The sequence below is a fragment of the Saccostrea echinata genome, unplaced genomic scaffold (genome assembly GCF_033153115.1).
Source record: "Saccostrea echinata isolate AGI-Se365-2 ecotype Australia unplaced genomic scaffold, CSIRO_AGI_Sech_v1 ptg000054l, whole genome shotgun sequence".
Taxonomy (NCBI): Eukaryota; Metazoa; Mollusca; class Bivalvia; order Ostreida; family Ostreidae; genus Saccostrea; species Saccostrea echinata.
This window is the reverse complement of record NW_026889803.1, coordinates 16400913-16421198: the sequence shown is the minus strand read 5'-3', so window position 1 is coordinate 16421198 and position 20286 is coordinate 16400913. Positions and strand designations below refer to the sequence as shown.

Here is a 20286-nt window from a genome sequence, read left to right as displayed (position 1 = left end):
ATTGCGCTCTATATTAAATATCGAAAAATAGCTTTAAAAATTGACTGTTTTTGTAGAATTGTTCAGGATATGAAGAAAATGACGCATTTCATGACGTCATAATGCATTGACTAGCCAGAAAATTACGTCATTTTTGGTAGATTCGCAATCGCCAAATGTCTAAGGGCAAGGATCAGCTATTTGTTAATAATAACGGCCGTCACTTTTGAAATTGAAATTAAGAAGAATATATTTTTTTTTTGCAATTCAAAAAGTTGTATTTATACTTCTGTAATATAAAAAGGAAAGAATAAACAATTTAATCTTTTTATTTTAAGAAATAAAATTAATATTACCAAATTTGTGTAAAATTGTCCAACTTTTGCGCATGCTTATAAGAGATTTTCCAACCTATGTGTCAAAAATGCAATTTTTAAAAAATAACTTTAATAATACTTTTTTTTTTATAACTATATTCTGAAAAATAGATGTTTACTTTACAATTATAGATAAAAAATAATTACAATTGTTTATCATTAGCCCGAGAAAAATAGCCTTGAAATTGTATAACGGACGTTATGAGTGTCGGTCAGCATGATGGGTTGACTTTAAACATTGAAATATATGTAACTGTAACATGTGTAAAGAAAATATACGAGTATTTTATGTTAGGTTTAACTTAAAAGTATACCCAACAGGTGCTTTTCCATAACGTCTGTGTAAAGGATTCAAATATTAAATTATCGCAAATTTATCAAAGGTACACAGGTGTCGGTCAAATTCGTAACGTCCGTAATCTAGGGCGTAAAATGGCTTGCAAATGCGGAATATAGAATCAGTTCGTTTTTTTCTATTAGTTTTACCACATAAATGCAGTATACGTCACCAAAAGCGACCGTGATGCAAAAAGGAGGCAAAGTGGGTGAGTTTGTACTGTCGGTCAATATTTCTTAGTAGATAACAGGCGTCACGCTAATAACTAAATAAGATTTATATAATATTTCTTGATAAAGTGGACAAACCATGTTCTCCAATGTGTTGAAATCTATAATTGTTATTGTTTGACACAAAAGTTTAAGCATTTTTTTATAATTATTACGATCATAGAGTTCGGCAGTTATATTTTGACTAACATAAAATATACGGATTTGACAGTTTGACAGAAAACAATGTCAAACCTTAACTTCAGAAGCACAGTGATTCGATTATGTAACATAGAAATTTTAAGGACATATTTTTTGCTGTTTTGGTTATAAAAACTCATTTATTTTATTTTCAGATACCATGCTACCAGCTCCTTATTGATTTTCTTGGCTGATTGCCTGTTATGATTTGACCATTGTCAATCTGTGCTGATACCAATTTTTTTTCTTATTATGTTATTTAAGATAAAATTTTATCAGTAAACTTCAGTTGTATGTTAACTGGTTGATGAAGAACAAGTAATAAAATTCCTAAATAAAAATTACAAAACTGTAGGGAGTTAAAATGTAACTAACATGAAAAATACCGTAACGGATGTTATAATGTAACATCCATCACAGTGCTTAAAATTCATGAAAATACTTTCAATAGTTTTAATTAGTATTAACAGAATGTTTGGATGGAGGTATTTAACTTCATTGCATGTATGAAATCATGTGTATTCTGAAGAAAACTTACGAAAAGCTTTAAAAATCATCGTCAATGTAACCTCCGTAACTAGCAAACTTTAGTTTGTCAATTTGTAAAATCCATTTTTGTCAAAAAGTCTAATATAACATCCGTTTATTATGCAGGATAAAAAAATAGTTAAAGGAAGAAGTAATGTACCTTATTCTGCTTTTTTAAAATGAAAAACTAGTTTTATTTCCTCATGTAGTGAAAAAAACACCGAAAACACGATTTCTTTGCAGAAAGTAAGAACGATGAAAATGCTATAGCAGGAGAATTTGACGTCACCTCCGTCACGATTATTTGTGCCTTATTTATTTTACAGATATGTCATAAAAAGCTGTCTAATTCATTCCAAGTGAAAGCATGGTCTGATTCATGCATGTGGTGTTTTTTTTAACGTTCCGAGAAGGGCGAAAATACCCTCAAAATTCGCATTATCTGTGTCAACATAACGCCCGTCACTTTTTGATCAACTATATTTGGATGCAGTTTTCTTAAAAAATAAAAACGCAACTATCTTTTCTTTATGAATTCATGAAGGAAGGTATAAATATAGATGCTTTTAACTAGAAAAAGTGTAAAAATATTGACACAATTTTTTTCACTGTGACGGCCGTTATTATTTACAAATAGCTGATCCTTGCCCCTAATTGAAATTTAATGCATTGTCAACTAAAACTTAGCAGTTTCAGTTTTTCAGAAATTCACAGGGCCAAAAAAGGCCCTAAGTGAACCTTGTTCTTTCCTAAATCATATGCAAGAACTTTAAAGCGTAGAATTTGGTCTTTTTCAAATACCGATTTTCATGATTACCAAATAAATCTAAGTAATAAAAACTGGGACAATTTGATGTGTAATGATGTTGAATGAGCTTGTCATAATGTTACAGACGCAATAATTGAAACCTCCACTGAAAATATACCGAATAAAACTATTATTTCTCGTCCAAACGATCCACCATGGATGCACAACGAACTCAGGTTATTTATTAGGAAACGTAAACGTTTACACAAAATTGCTAAACGAACAAAATCTTCTGACGACTAGACTAGGTTTAGAAAAATGAGAAATATTTGCGTGAATAAAACAAGAAATGCTAGGCAATATTATTTCATAAAACTAAGTGATCAACTTAGATAAGGTACATTATCTCCTAAGCAGTGGTGGGTAACATTAAAAAGAGTTACCGAATTTTCAAATACAACTAGAAGCTCTTATCCGCCAATGATAAAAACGATAACAATTTACCAGTGAGTGAAATCAAAGGTAAAGCTGATTTGTTTAATTCTTATTTTTGTTCACAATCTATAGTCGACGACACAGGAAGGGAACTACCACCACTCCCCGATGAAAATAAGAATGTGTTAAATAATATTATTATTTCCGTTGAAGATGTTTTGGACGTTTTACAACTTTTAAATTCGAATAAAGCCGCTGGGCCGGATGAAATAAACCCTACCTTGCTTAAACAAGCTGCGACAGAACTTGCAGAACCTTTAAGTAAGCTATTTAATTTACCTTTGCAACAGTCAATAGTTCCAGATCAGTGGAAAATTGCAAATGTAACCCCCGTGTATAAAAATGGCGCAAAGAATGTCGTTAGCAATTATAGACCTATATCTTTACTTAGTGTCCTAGGGAAATGTATGGAGCGATGTGTTTTTAAATATTTATAAAATTCATTCATACAAATGATATTTTAACACCAAAGCAATCTGGTTTCAGACCTAATGACTCTACGGTCAACTAATTGTTGAGTATTACAAGTGATTTTTATAAAGCTGTTGATCAAGGGAAGGAGGTTAGAGTCGTATTCTTTGATATTAGTAAAGCTTTTGATAAAGTGTGGCATAGGGGCCTTCTATATAAGTTAGAAAAAATAGGCATCTCCGGAAAATTGCTCAAATGGTTTGAAAACTATTTCTACAGAAGGAAGCAACGTGTTGTAATAAATGGAGCGAAATCGGAACTAGAATATATTAAAGCTGGTGTTCCCCAGGGGAGCATTCTTGGTCCACTGCTATCTCTTATTTATATAAATGACCTGGTAGTAGATATAGAATGTATATTAAAACTTTTTGCGGATGATACATCGCTTTATGTTATTGTTGAAAACGCATATAATTCATCTAATCTGATTAATAGCGACCTTGCAAAAATCAATGAGTGGTCAAACACCTGGCTCGTAGCCTTCAACCCTTCCAAAACTGAATGTTTAACAATATCTAGAGAGAAAAAAAATTTCATCCATCGCTTGTATTTAACAATGTTCATTTAAAAGAAGTCGATGCACATAGGCATTCGGGAGTTATATTTGCTAGAAATTTATCCTGGAAATTACACGTGGAAGAAATTATGGGTAAAGCTTATAGTCGCCTAACCATGATGCGTACATGTAGAGTTAAATTTATACTGGACAGGAAAACGTTACAAAATATCTATTTTTCGTTTGTGAGACCTATACTTGAATACGCCGATATCGTTTGGGATAATATACCAAACTATTTAGTAGATAAACTTGAAGGTGTTCAACTTGAAGCTGCTAGAATAGTTACGGGAGGGAATAGAATGGCAGCTAGATACTTGTTATACAAAGAGACGGGATGGGTAACCCTATCAGAAAGAAGAGAAAATCATCATTTAATTCAATTCCATAAAATATATCATAAAAAGTCCCCTGATTACTTAGTAAATATATTGTCTCCGAGTATGGTAATCATAGACATAGTTACAACGCTAGACAAGAAAACTCACTACAAGAAATCCAAACTAGAACCCAACTATACTATAATTCCTTCTTTCCCAGTGCAATACGTATTTGGAATAAAATACCTTTGGTGATTCAAAATAATCCATCCATTTCAAGTCTTAAATCATACTTAAATTCTAATTTATCTAGAATACCCAATTATTTCTTTGTTGGGAGTAGGCTTGGTCAGATTTTACATACGAAACTCAGACTGGAATGCAGTTCTTTGAATTTACATATGTTTCGTAGAAATCTGTGTATTTTTCCACTATGTTCATGTGGCGAGATTGAAAGTATCGAACATTTTTTCTTCCATTGTAACAATTTTACAAGAGTACGAAATAGAACTATTCTTTCAATACCTCATCACATAACTGTTGATATATTACTTTATGGTTCACAAAATCTGTCAGAAAGGGAAAACCAAAATATTTTTCTTGTTGTCCAAAACTTTCTGATAGAAAGCAAAAGATTTTAAAACAAATCACTTGATTTTTTTACCACGAGACATTATTCGGTCTCTTTTTTTCAGTTCAAATTTTCATTAGTGATGTGGCATGAATGAGTGAGGTAAATTTTATTTTGTTATGTAAAAATTGGAATTTTTGGGGATTTTTCAGCGACTTCAATTCCAGTAAACTGTTTACAATATAAATGTATGAAAGTTTTCCTTATGAGTGTATTATTTTAGGTTTCATCCACGTACATGTTCTCTCACTTGTTGAATTTGCAAAAAGAGGGATTAATATAAGCCTTATGGCCTGTTTCCCAATTCTTTTGTATTTATTACTAGTGTATTTTTACCATTGTCAATTTCGTCAATAAAATATTGTTTAAAGTAAAATTTCTTAATAGTGTGATTTATTTATAAACAAATGATGAATACAACAATAGGTAGGACTTTCAGGTATTCAAAATATTTTTTATGGTAAGCCAAGAAAGAATTTAAAACACAATAATATTCACAGAAAGCAACTTCAACAGTAAAATGAAAGTTTCTGATAAAAATAAATATCATCAGCAGTTATGTAACATATCATAAATCAATCTTTGTTCTGAATACCTTTCTCCATAATTGACATACATGTAATCAAAATTTATAGTATGTATACTAGCATACCGATATTCGTTCGATGATAAGTTATGTTCAATACATGATAATGCAATTTAAGTAAAATATGGACATTAATTAAACGATGTTTTCCTCATATATTTTCCAGTTATATTCTGTATATACTTCATGTAGGAATTTTTTATCATTGAATCTAGTATACCCCTTTACTTTCAAATTTGTCAAAACGTCTTTTGAACCAAAATAAAAGATTTTCAGAAGTAATTTGACCTAGTCTGAGTCAGGATTATGTAAGACATAAAAAACAACCGGGAATTACTCCATATGTTTTAAAAGATAATTAAAAAGTTGTTTTGTCCATCATTTTTGGCAAAAATCAAGGAAAAATATATTCGGAAAAAACGCCTGGATTCTTAAGTTGGATAAGGCGGAGCGGTAGTTTTCTGTTCCGTGACGGATTCGTATGATGGTGCAGGATCTGTATATTGCTGTCCTTGTGGAGGGTAAAAAGTCTGCTGACCAGGAACTCCAAACTGCTGTCCTGGGGTCCCGTACTGCATTCCCATATTATATTGACCAGCGACAGGGTAGGGCTGAGTGGGGTATAATCCAGGGGCACTGTTTGCTGGTGAAAAAGTTAGATATTCATTTAATTTATTATATAAATTCACATTGTTAGAAAAAAAATATATCAATTAAATAGACTAAAAGTATTTAAAGTGCATCTTAGTTAAAAGACTTGTTAAAGTAGCTTATGCTTGTAGTATTTACTAGAAGTGGATGAATGTGTAGAGTGTAAACAACATTGTTGAAATGAATTCAATACCTCCGAATGTTTTCAAGGGTCTATATTTATTCTGCTCAATTTTTATTGTTTAATTGATCTTTTGAGCATGCTTTCTATTCTTTAGCTCCGCATTTCTTTTAATAACACCAAAAGTTCTAAAGGAGTACATTCGAAGAAAAGACAAATATTGATCAATAAGTTTAGGAAGAAAAAAGAATCAATAGATAACTCTATTATTAGGGATTTTATTTCTTTCTTTGTATCGACAGCCTAACATATTCAAGTTACAATGGTGTTTTCCCCTCAAATCCAATAAGTTAAGTGAACATACCTGTCGTTATCACTGTTTGTTGGTTCATTCCATTGCTGTAGATGACACCCGGCATTCTTGTCCTCTGTTGTGCTGCACGACAGCAGCAGACCACTATTACGATGATAAACACGATGAAAAAGACGATGCCGCTGACGATACCAGCAATGACTCCACCCCTAGAATGTGTACATGTAAATTTACAAGTCATGTTACTTAGTACACAAAGCTTATACATATATACAGATTCTGATAACAGTGTATAGGAAAGAAACAGAACTGTTAATTCATAATTTAATACACTTAACACACAAGAAATATTTCATTGATTTTTTCTTGATAAATAAATATGAAATTAGTATTTTACAAAATAAACAATTCATTTAAAAGTCTTTAACGATTTAGTAAATCTTGTTTGAAATATATTTTAGCTATATCAGTGAATTGTTATATGAATATTATGTAATTAGTATTTTTTCAACAAATAATGATTCAAAAGTCTTAAACGATTTAATATAGTTGAGACGTTTTAGAGAAATGAAATGAAAATGAATCGCTCATATATTTCTTAAAAATGAAATGAGAAAACTCTACTCACGATAAATAGGCATAGTCGTAGTAGTAGTAGGAATAGTACCTATAGTAATATCTGTATGCTCCCTCACTTCCTATAACAGAATAGAAATAGGCATGGTTATTGTAAGTGTACAAACATTTGGATCCTAAAAACCACGATATCTTTACCTTTTAATACAGAAAAAAGCACTTTAATGAAAGTTGTCTCTTTTTAGTTTATTCAAATATTACAACAACAAAAAAATGTTTACGCTCTATTTATTCCAAATATTCTTGCAAACTATAAAGAAATACCTCAGTTGTTTTTAATTTACTTCTATATTTTATTTTACATATGATAGATATAAAAAATTATGAAAAGAACATCAAATATAATTCTTCTTTTACGTATAATATCAACTCTTTCAAGCAAGGGTTAAAAATAGATCAATCTTATGTGCTTGAAACTTCTATCCTTAAGAAATGCATTTCACAATATGTCTTTATTCTATACAAAAAGTTAAAAATTTACGACTAAATGCATTTGTTTCAGATAAGAGATGCACTTTAATCAGGGGGCATAATCATGGAAACAATGTACTTAACAATTAGCTTACCTTGTAGCAGATCAAAAAGTATAACACAAGGAAGTGTAGACAGTAACTCAGTGAACGCCATCTTGTTTATGTTGAAAAACAAGTTGACGGAAAATAAATCAATGGGTAACAGACCATGGAGGGTATTTAAACAGAATGGGTGGAGGGTATTTTTAGATCTCCATGATCTCTTAATAATACAACATTTAAGTAACAATTCTACCTTAATAAAGCAAACAATATATAATTATATGTACGAGTATTTTTTTTTTCCTTTTGATGCAATTTGTCTAAGCTTTCATTAGTGATTAAAAATTTCAAGAAATGTCAAGTGAAATGGACTTAATATATAATTTAAACTCTATTTTACATTTATTCCTTTGGACAATCTTTAATATACATGTATATGTATAATCTTGCATATTCATCATAATAAGGATCTTAACAAATTCCTCTGTTAAAAAATGATAAACCATAACTGTTCTTCCTCTGGAAATGAATTGCATTTCTTATATGTGAAATTCTACTTGTAATTCTACTTGGACATTGTATGCAAACGTTTTATAAGCTTAGTTTCATGTTTGTCAGAATGAACGGATTTCTTTTCTTTTTTCTACTGAAAAAAAAATTAAGATCATAGTCATCTCGGGCTTTTTCTGGAGTTGTACAATGTAATTAGATTATATTTGGAACAAAATACGTCTCGTGGTTTCTGTTTGTTTGTTTGTTTTATTCTTATTATTATTTATTTATTCATTTTATTTTTTTTTATATAAATTTAGACAAAACGGCTCATACAAAAGAAATGTGCATAATATCTTTAAATAATGCAAGTCTGTCCTTGAAGTTTAAGATTTTTTTTTCATTGTCGAGTGGGGGTCGGATGGGAGTGGTATATTGTACCTGATACGAAAAGTAATAAATAAAAAGTATATATAAATTTATTTCTACATGTATTTAAAAAAAAATCAACGATTAATTATCAATTCCTCTTGTAATTATTATTTTCAAATTATTTAATTTTTTCAATTTTATTTAATTTTATTTATTTATTTTTTACTTCTTTATTTTTCTATGTTGAGAATTCAAATATATGGTATTGATTTGGAAAATCAGCATTTTTTAAATGTCTTAACAAATGAAAATCTGTATTACGATAAATTTCAAGTAATACCTTAAAGGAAATGGATTGCAATTCTTTTACATGTTAAAGATTACGGCGAGGGAAAAAAAAAAACCGCATCAAAATCGATGCATAAATAACGGAGATAGCGGGTAAAAACCCCAATTCACATCTGAGCGATTTTCTGATTCGAGCGGTTTCAGGCCCTTGGCTACTGTGACGCCACTTCATGGACCGGTCATTTAGAATTCTAAGAAAACACTTGTGTAACTGACAACTTGCAGTTTATAATCTTGTAATCTGAACAAAAATAGTCTCAAAAGATTCTCTTTCAAGTTAAATATAAAAAAAAAATAAATGAATAAAATAAAATAAAAATAAAGCTTCAGAAACAGAATAATTTAATTGTACGTTGTCAGATAGGAATAAAATATCAAAAGCATATCTGAAAAAGGTAAAAAAAGAAAAAAAAAAGAAAAAAAAAGGCACAGTACATGTAATTCATTTTCATGCTTTTTACAGAAAAAGTATTTGATTGCACTGAAATTCAAAAAATAATAAAATAAATGAATAAAAGGTTTTCATTTGGGCCACCTACAGCTCTGCTTTTTATGCCCCCGTAACGAAGATTCGGGGGTATATACATTGTAGGTTTTCCCTGTCCGTCCGTCCGTCTGTCTGTTTGACCGCAAAAACTTTAACATTGCCCTTAACTTTTGATTGGTTGGAGCTATGACTTTCATATTTCACATGTGTATTCCTTGTGACAAGACCTTTCTTTGGGTACCATCATATTTGACCTTGACCTTGGAGTTTGACCAAGTTTTACAAAATTTTACCCAACCTTAACCTTGGCCATAACTTTTGGTTCTAGGGCTTTCATACTGCACATGTGTAATCCTTGTGACAAGACCTTTCTTTGGATAACAACAACTTTGACCCTTTGACCTTGGATTTTGACATACTTTTGAAAAACTTTATCATTGGCTATAACTTTTGAACGGTTGAAGCTAGGGCTTTCATACTTCACATGTGTAATCCTTGTTACAAGACCTTCCTTTGGATATCAACAACTTTGACCCTTTGACCTTGACCAACGAGTTTGACCTACTTTTTAAAAAAAAACTTTAACATTAGCCATATCTTTTGAACGGTTGGTGCTAGAGCTTTCATATTTCACATGTGTATTTCTTGTGAGAAGGCATTTCCTTGGGCACCATTAATTTTGACCCTGACCTTGATGTTTGAATTACTTTTGAAAAACTTTAACCTTTTCCATATTTTTTCAATGGTTGCTGCTAGGGCTTTCATATTTCACAGGCACAGTGTATTCTTCGGTACAAGACCTTACTTTGGGTACCAGCATATTTGATGTGCATTTGAGAAAGTTGAACCTTCGCTATAAGTTGCCATACGGGGGCATCAGTGTTTCAAAAACACATCTTGTAAATCTTGAGATACAATGTATACATGTATAGTGCAAATATTCCGAAACATATCTTTACCTTTTCATCATCAACGAATTTGTCAACAGCTTGCATCGTTATAAAAATTGTTCGTACGTAGAACATACTCTTGCGTATCGAATCAACTGGGGAACATTGACTCCATATGCACGTTATCATGGTATATTGCTCAATAAATAAGGGAAGATAGGAAAGTTGAAGTTATTATATAATTATCAATATCTTTCTAGGTAAAGTATCCAGATATGAAGCAGATGTCTCGGACTGGTGTCTATTATCTTGACTGCAATTGGATTTATCTAATCAACATGGGAATGAAAATGAATATTGTTAATTAATACACATTTTCCCATATATCTTAATTTCGAACTGAAGACTACAGCTAGATTTTCTCTTTTCATGTAGAAGTTTTTGAATAAATTCTGCTTCATAAAACAGCTCTGCTAATAACGGGGCACAATTAGAATCCATGGGAAATCCTACAGATTGTTGTACAATAAAATTTTGGGTTTTTTTTTTCATGAAATAAGTTTGTAGATGACAAATAACAAAGTATGCAATTTAAGACTCATTGCCCACAACAGTCACCCTAGTCATCATTCTGTACTTCATATTTTATACATGTAAATAAAGAATATAAAGCAAGACATCTCGTTTTTATTATTTTTTTTCAATTGTTATTTTTATATATATTTTATATTTCTTCAAACTTTAAATCATTTGGATTTTTGTAATGTCATTTATATAATATAAAGAAAAACTTTTCTTGACGTCTCCAAGTTTAATTATGTTGATTTTGACCATTTTTATTTATAATATATTAAGGCTTGATATTAGCTTTACAATTTCAAAGTACCTTTAACACTTTCTTCCGGATGTCGATATATTTCTGTTTTCAACTTTATTCCCTTTTGTCAGCAGTCTATAGTACCTGGGACCATGATTTGAACAAATTAGAAGCTACATTAACCTGGGATGCTTACGTATTCCATATGGCAAATTATGACGCAGTTCACTTTTAAAGACGATTTTTGAAGTTTTTACTATGAATTGCTTTGTTTGTTTGTTTGTTGTTTAACGTCCCTCTCGAGAAATTTTCACTCATATGGAGACGCCACCACTTGCCGGTGGAGAGCTACAAATTTTGACCTATACTCAGCGCCATTGAGCAGTGAGGGATCTTTTTCGTGCCAGCACCTACTGCGACACGGGACCTCGGTTTATACGGTCTCATCCGAAGAACCGGTCTCCACGTCCCACACTGGGATTCGAACCGACGATGTAAGGATTAACTCCTTACTCCGCGACTCTAGAGCAGACGCTCTACCGCTGCGCCACGTGGGCGGCCTGAATTGCTTTGTAAAACTTGGATCACGAAATGTGTCCCAATCTTTGCTTGAGAAGACATGTTTTAAAGAAATCTGTGTAAACACTACAGGGATACAGAGATGCATGCTTCCTTTACAACAAGCATTTTAAATATTTTTATTAGCCATTGTATATACAAATAAGCTTCTATAGTCCCCAAGCCTAGTGCAGAATTAATCATTTGAAAACATGTTTTCTACACAACAGAGATATGTGTGTATGTCGGTTAAATGATTATGGTCCTACTGTTCAGGAGAAAAATTTTTTTAAAAAATCCTCCAACAATTTTGACCCATATCGTAGCCTCACCATTGCCCAAGGGACCCTGATTTGAATAAAACCTATAATGCCTGTTAATGCCTATATAACAATTCACATTATTGTGGCGCTGTTTTCTTTAATAGATCAATAGCATCAAAGGGGCTGGAGTAGAGGGGAGAGAGGACTGCCTCTTTTAATCATTATTTTCGCGCTGTTCAATACGATTTTTTTTTATAATGAAAGGCCAATTGCTCCCCCCCCCCCCTCCTTCCCCACTTTTTGTTGAAGTATGATAAAACCCTGTAGAGAATTTTTTTTTTTCATTTTTATTGTGGATGAGAGGAAATTGGAATCCACATCTCCGTAAGATGCCAAAAAATATACACATAATAAATTATAAATTGATAAAATTTCTAAATCAGCATAAATAGCATCCGCTTTCGCATAGAAAGTCTTTTTTATGTTGTATCAAACAATGCATATTACTGGAAATAGATTTTTTAAGCTGCTTAAGTGGCAGTGTTAAAAATCTTTCACATAATACAAATTATGTGCAGTGTTCATTTTATATTCAACAGAGGTAAAACGTTTTAAACATGTACATACTGCACCATTTATTATTTTTTTTTAAATGAGATAACATATATGTTAAAATGCAAAATCATTCGTTATACATGTATAGAGTTTGCACAGATACAAGTATTTATAAGAAAACGATTTTGCATTTTTACATGTGTTGTGGACATCAAGGTAGCTTAACATTTAATATAATGATTTATATGGCGGAGGATCTGTTAAATTCAAATTATTTTCGTGTGTTCTATGAGAAGGACACGTCGCTCTTCCAAACACCGATTCGTATGATGGAGCTGGGTCTTCGTATGGTGGCGGAGCAGCGGCGTCCAACAACTGGTTTGGGGTCTCCATTCCATATTGAAAGTCAGTATTAAATTGTCCACTGCATGGATAGAGTTGTGAAGGATAATGAAGTCCCACGGTAGAATTAGATGTATAGGATTGTGTTGGGTAGTGAACTCCAGTAGAAGCCGTTGCTGTAAAATTTAATGACAAAGATGGACAGTTTCACTACTTTGCTACGGTGTCTATTTATATTCCTTTTTATATACATGTAGGAGCTACTCTATTTGATTGAGTGGGATTCAATGAATTTTTAATTTTGTTTGATTGCATCCGAGTATTTTAAAATCCATAAATTGAGGAACCATTGCTTACAGAAAAATATGTACATTTGGATAAATCTTGTTCACATAGATATCTCTTTAATTCTCAGAAACTAATGCCCCAATCGTTATCCATATGAACTGTGGACCATGCATTAAGTTACACACACATTGAGAAAATTTACGAAATATGAAGATTACACAATAACGCAATAAGAATTAATATTAAAGGATTATGTTACATATACGGAACTTACACGTTTCAATTCTTTGTTGGGTTTGTGGGTTGGAGTACACCAAACTTCCGCCAGAATTAGTATGCATCAATATCTGTGTGCTTAAACGCGGAGGACTATGGGTAGTATGGGAGGCCACTTCATCGGTGCCGGCATTTTCATCTCTATTTCCATCACTATTTCTACAGCCGCTGAAGATCCAACAACAGACGCACACGGAGAGAATGAAGGATATAAAACTGACTATGACACCACTCAGTAATTTATCTCTTGGGCTAAAAATATATCATAATTGTCAAGAACACATGTACTCATTGAGTTTAGATAACATTAAGAACGTAACTAAGGTCCTATTTTAGCAGAGGAAGGGACAACGGTGGATTCCAAGAATTTTTCCCAGGGGGTATCATCTAACACTAAATTTTGATAACCATGTAGACTCATTTTGCAAATCTTTATAAATTGTTTACCTTAAATTTTCTTCCTCTGAAAACCTGAGCATTGTTTTACAGTGCTTGTGTACTGCTTTCTTAAATTACTGTCTAACCACATTTATTTTGGATAATGCACAGATTATATGGAAGAATTCATAAGCTCCAAAAATGTATCGCTGAAATTTTGCTTTTCAGATGCTCCCTCAAAGGCATACTTTGAAAAACTAGGTTGGCTCTTAGTTTTGGATTTAGTGTTATTACACAAAATATATTTTGTTGTACAAAATATTTTACTACAAGAACCCTGCTTATCTGCATGATTTATTTACTCTTCAAACTTCTTATGCTTATACATTACTTTCAGAATCTAATTAAAACGTTACCTACCAAAATAACTGAACAAACTTATTTAAGTATTCCCTCAAATGTTCTGGCGTTCAATGAAACTGTTTGCCCCTGAATATAAGATCCGCACTATCTCTGTCAATTTTTAAACGAAATGTAGAAAAAAGAAAACATTCTTATCAATAGTACGTGTAATTCCTTACGCTTCTTTTATTTCTTTTTATTTGTACCTGATTTATAATGTTGACACATCTTGCATTTTCGATATTGTAAAACTTAATAATTATTTTATTTCAATTTATTTGTTTATTATTGTTTAAAGTTTGAACACATTCTTTTGCCTCAAATATTATTTGTTATATTGTGCTACTTTTGCTCATTAAATCTTATATATTTATCAAATCTTTTAAAAGGGTTGCTGTTTCCTTTGGGCGGGGGTTCCAAGGTAATTTTTAGTGTGTCCATGTTATATTTAAAGCTAGATATTTTTTTTTACCCACGCAGTTGCCTTCACTTTCTCAATGCTGATTACGGAAATTAACATACAAACTCAGTTTTAGTTATAGTGCACTAATTGAAATATTTATATACTGACGTTGGAAGTGTTTACACCACCCCTCCTCCATCCAGGAAAAAATGATAAATTTCAAAGAAATACTTTATATACTTCATAACCTAATTTATATATATATATCAAGTCAATCACAATATTGCCAATTCATTATATCAGTTAGCTTAATATTGTAATAAATCCTTAATATTACTGGTATGATTTTGAGCATCACTTACTTAATTTGGGAATCGTAATACTTGGATGAATAATAAGTCCTATTACTTCCATCACAATCTGTTAAAACAAATGTTCACTTGTTGATTCATTTGAATAAAGCAACAAAGACAAAGCAATATATATATATAGAGAGAGAGAGAGAATTTTAACTGGTTAAGAATTCTATTGTTTATATATGTATATAAATTGGATAATTAAAAACAGACATAATAGTATAGGGATTTATATGATTCAAATTTCCACTTTGTTCATATATTCACACACTCGCTGATGAAGTCCAGTCAGCATCACCAAATGCAACAAAGATTTTTGGGTGTCAAAAAGGTTTAAGCACTATTGCAGAATAACAGATTATTCTACTCAACGTAAGATCCACTACTCAAATCATTGAACCAGCATTCATTGATAATGAGTGGTACAGACAAGCAGATATACATGTAGGAAAATTTCTAGGGTTGGGACGATACAACTTTTTTTTATATCGATACGATCACGATATTTGAGCCACGATACGATATGTTTCACGATATGTTTAATTGGTTATAAAATCTCTTTTTTTGTATTGAAGTGAACAAAACATGTCTTCACAAATAAGAATAATTAAATCAACAAAACATGTCTTCACAAATAAGAATAATTAATTCAACAAAACATGTCTTCACAAATAAGAATAATTTATTCAAAGAAGTTGTATACCTGTTGTAAAACAAAATTATTTTACACAAGTGTTGATAATTATTATGTATTTCATATATTTATATTTTGAATTATATTTAGCATATTTATTTTATATATTTAACCCAAAATGATTAGTAAACAAAGAACAACATAAATCAAGTTTTTTTTTGGTGATACTTCTTCATACCTATTGATATGCGTATCGTCCTCACAGAGAATCGATATTATCGACATCTCAATATATTGTCCCAGCCCTAAAAATTACGGTTCGTTTAGTGATTCACAGATACCCAGATAGAGTGCAATTTACATATTTTTACGTATCTTAAAATACTTGTCAAGTCACTGTTACAAGGTTTATAAGTGAAGACATTTAAATATCTAGGCCATCCCATGAACGACGTTATTCTACATTCTACGTGGTATTATATAAAAATGTTTCCTTCCTATTTTCTTCAATCATTGTCAAAATGAGTCTTCTATGAATTTTTTTTTTTTTTTAACTTTTCTCTGATCTGAATTTCGTTCCAGAGTACCGGTATTTAACAAGAATTCCCGTGGCAGAATCTTTTATAGATATTATTCTTACATCCAAAAGATACGAAGTTTTTACCTTTTATAAACATCGGTAACATAACAAAGTTGAATTCTTTTGGGAATAATATAAATATATTATAAAATACCTTCCATAAATAGTAAGAAAACCCCAAAACTAGCCAAAAATGTTGATTTCTCCAGAGCCATTGAGGAAGCAATTTAAAAACAGTTTTTTCAATAAAAGACTTGAAGCATGAAGCCCGTCAACATATTGCTTTGTGTTTTGATTGTATTACGAAATATGAGAACACGCCAGTTGTCTGTTTTAAGCGCGTTGATTTAAAGATTGGAAACCCGAACAAGCCAATTATGTCATCCTTCGTTCCTAAAAAAATCAAGATTTACAAATACATGTACGAGTACATGTATAATGATATTAATTGCAAAGCAATAAAAATCATTCATTTATTCAAGAAAAGTTTGATTTTGGGTTGTTTTCATGACGATTACATGTATTCCACCTTTCGGCTTTCTCTAGAGACATACTTTTTTGCAGTATCGTTATCTTTTTTGAATATTAATACTAGTAATTATAAACTGGAAATCTTCACTGTTGTTTTACGTCCCTTGCGAGATTTTATCACTCAAAAAAGACGTCACCATAGATTTAATAAATTTAGACCTTTGCTCGGCATTCAGGGCCGTTGAGCAGTAAGTGTTCTTTATTGTGCCAAGGTCTGTTTGACACGGGCACTCGATTTTTAAGGTATCATCCGGAAGGTCATCGACTTTCACTTCTAGAGCCGTGCGCTAAGCGAAGGAACAGTCACCAACTATATTCATTTTTAAAATGTCTTAGGTTTGACGTAGCGTCTGGAACCAGAATTAAACCCGATACATCCCGATCACGAAGCTAGCGTCCCACGTTAACTTTAATAAATGAAGCAAAACAGATGTTAACATTATAATTAACGTCAATTCTTTTGATGATTGACCAAAAATTATTTCAGTTATCTACCCTTATTACTAAAAAAAAAATAATAATTGCGCTTTTAGATAATCACGCTCATCCACTTCCGTTCCAGAGAAACTGAATTGTACAGTATTTCTAGTTTTTAATAATCATAGGATCACGATCCAGTAAATGAGTTCTCCTTCCCGGTGCCACGTCAGACCAAGACAGTAAATGTTCCTTCGCCAAGATCCCTCACTGCTACGACCGTAAGCGCCATGCATAGATAAAAATTTGAAGCCCTTCACCGGCATACGGTGACGTCTCTATATGAGTGAAAGAATCTTGAATGAGGGACGTTAAACGACATATACTCAATCAATCCATAGCATTCAATTTGAAATTATGTGAAAAGTATAATTTGGACCACAATTTAATGTTATTTTAAAGAAGAGGAAGGAACGTATGAATTACCGTTTTCTGAGAGACTTAAGGCTGGATAAATTTCATTATTTGTGAAATAGAAAAAATATTTCATACCTCATTGAAAACAAAACTTTAATAGTTAAAGTTTTACATCTTCCTTCTGTCCACTGCTATAACGTCTTGCTTGCTTGATAATAATTTTAAAAAGAAAGATATCGAGAATTTTTCACTATAGGAGACGCCACCACTTGCCGCTGGAGGGCTGCAAATTTATACCTATACCCCGCACTCAAGACCATTGAGCAGTGAGGGATCTTCTTCGTGTCAATACCTAGTGCGACACGTAACTTTGGTTTATACGGTCTCATCTGAAGGACCGTCTCCACGTCCCGCAGTGGATTCGAACCCGCGGGGGTAGTGTGGGGCGGCAATGGGTAATCAGAATATTTTACATAGGAATAAATAGGAAAAATCTTTACATATCTTCTTCTCAAGAACAGAAAATCCATAATTGGTCATATATATATTGCAACACCCGCATGTAGTGTAGATTCAAGTTTGTTCAAATCCTGACCCTGGTGGTAGGATGAAGCGACAATGGACGATCAAAGTTTTACATAGGTTTACAGGAATAAATAGAAAAATTTCCTAATTATTTTCTTGTAAAGAACAGCAAAACCATGATTGGTCATTTTATATGAAAACATCCTCAGCAAGTATAGATTCAAGTTTGTTCAACTCATGACCCCAGAGAAAGGATTTTGCCCCAATGGACGATCAACGTTTTACAAAGGAATACATAGGAAAAAATCTTTAAAATCTTTTTCTAAAGAACAGCAAAGCCATGATTGATCCTATTTATATGGAAGCATATCTAGTGTAGATTCAAGTTTGTTCAAATCATGACCCATGGGGTAGGGTTTGGCCCAAATGGACGATCAACGTTTTACATAGGAATACATGGGGAAAATCTTTCAAAATTCTCTTTCTAAGAACAGCAAATCCATGCTTGGTCATATTTATATGGAAGCATAATCAGGCAGTCTAGATTCATGTTCAAATGATGACCATCGGGGGTAGGGTGGGACCACAATAGAAGACCAAACTTATACGAAAAACATCTTCAAAATCTTCTAACCCACTGTGGGACGTGGAGACCGGTCCATCTGATGAGACCGTATAAATCGAGGTCCCGTGTCACAGTAGGTGCTGGGACGAAAAAGCTCCCTCTCTGCTCAATGGCCCTGAGTGCCAAGTATAGGTCAAAATTTACAGCTCTCCACCGGCAAGTGGTGGAGTCTCCAAATGAGTGAAAAGTGATGATTGATCATATTTATATGGGAGCATCCTCGGAAGATTGAAGTTTATTCAGATCATGCCACCTCCCTCCCATTTAGGGGAAGGTTTGGACCACTTATATATTTAAAATTTTCAATACTGAACTGAGTTCTACTTTTTTTCCTAGCCAAAATGCTAAGGTGAGCGATGTGACCCATGGGCCTCTTGTGTTCAAACCGACATTATAGCCGTTTATCTAAAGTAATATTCACAAATAAAAATCAAATCAACCACTCCTCGTTTTATGCTATCTTCCAATAATGTTAATTTACAAGATCAAGATATTTGCTTTGTCAAGGGGATGGCATTAAAATATTTCAGGTATTTAAATTATTTTGTGATTGTTAAGTGCGCATTGAAACATAAAAGGAAATATCATTTCTCAATGATAAAGAATTCAAACTGTAAACGTATAGCACCGTTTTCAAAGAGAGATATTAACAAATATCATATACACTAGATGAAATCCCGCGCAAGCGCGGGGAATTAAATTTATACCACTAACGACAGGAAATATATTGTAGTATTACTGACAGCCTACAGGCTTATAGCAGGAAGAAATACTTTATTCAAAATCCCGCATGAAGAAGACGTACGTCTCCACCGCCCCTCCCCCTTAATCCCCCCTTTCTGTAAAAAAAACTTGACAATTTCATTAATTGACGTTTATTGTGAAACCTGTTATACTATGTTATGGATATTGTACTTCAGATGCTCTTATTTCATTTCCGTCAAGGATAAAAGCAGCGAATATGCACATTTTACTGATAAACTTGGGGGGGGGGGGGGTTACTTGAGTCTTGGTTTATAAATATGTATGTACCTTATTGATATGTAAAAAAAAAATGTACTTTACTTTTTTTACGTATCAATAAGGTACATACGTATTTATAAACCAAGACCCAAGTACAGGGTCTGTGTAAAAATAAGCTTTTAATGTCCTATGAATAAACCGAGTACTTGATACAAAAGACTGTATTCAGAAGAAAACTGAAATGTATTGATTAAAGCACAAAATTTTACACAGCTTTAATTGTATTTGAACAATGCCTTGGTCATTAATTTTCTCATTTCATGTAAGCAAGTTTATTACGAAGTACAAATTGTACTTCGGGTTCGTTGTCACGATGCTCTCAGTAAGGAATATATACAAATTTTACCGATGAATTTATTAGAAAAACCTACTACATACATATAATATATAGTCTTTCGATATATAAATATATTCAAAACTTATAGTGTTGTCAATGATTTACCATTATTTCAATGACCGTTCATACAAAAGCTTTTTTTTAAATGATCTCCTCTTTTTTTCTCTTTAACATCGGGCTCGATGCTATATGATGTTCTAGAAGCTTCCATCAATATTAAGATCGGTGAATGACGAAATTAATTTGCACATTTCCCTTTTTAATCGGTTATCACAACTTATTTCTTTTATATCATT

At 32.2% G+C, this 20286-nt stretch overlaps 2 protein-coding genes across 2 annotated transcripts; both read right to left on the bottom strand.

The window, feature by feature from the left end:
- Positions 1 to 5228: 5228 nt before the first annotated feature.
- On the bottom strand, positions 5229 to 7786 carry LOC133204668 (cysteine and tyrosine-rich protein 1-like). The gene is made up of 4 exons (XM_061340415.1): positions 7726 to 7786; positions 7152 to 7221; positions 6575 to 6732; positions 5229 to 6081 (listed from the first exon to the last, which is right to left on the bottom strand). The coding sequence occupies exons 1-4, from the start codon at positions 7784 to 7786 to the stop codon at positions 5870 to 5872; spliced, it is 501 nt and encodes a 166-aa protein (XP_061196399.1). The 3' UTR covers positions 5229 to 5869.
- Positions 7787 to 12616: 4830 nt separating this feature from the next.
- LOC133204667 (uncharacterized) lies at positions 12617 to 16330 on the bottom strand. Its single transcript, XM_061340414.1, has 4 exons — positions 16270 to 16330; positions 14908 to 14965; positions 13361 to 13614; positions 12617 to 12974 (listed from the first exon to the last, which is right to left on the bottom strand). Exons 1-4 carry the CDS (start codon positions 16328 to 16330, stop codon positions 12685 to 12687), a joined length of 663 nt encoding a protein of 220 aa, XP_061196398.1. The 3' UTR covers positions 12617 to 12684.
- Positions 16331 to 20286: the final 3956 nt, after the last annotated feature.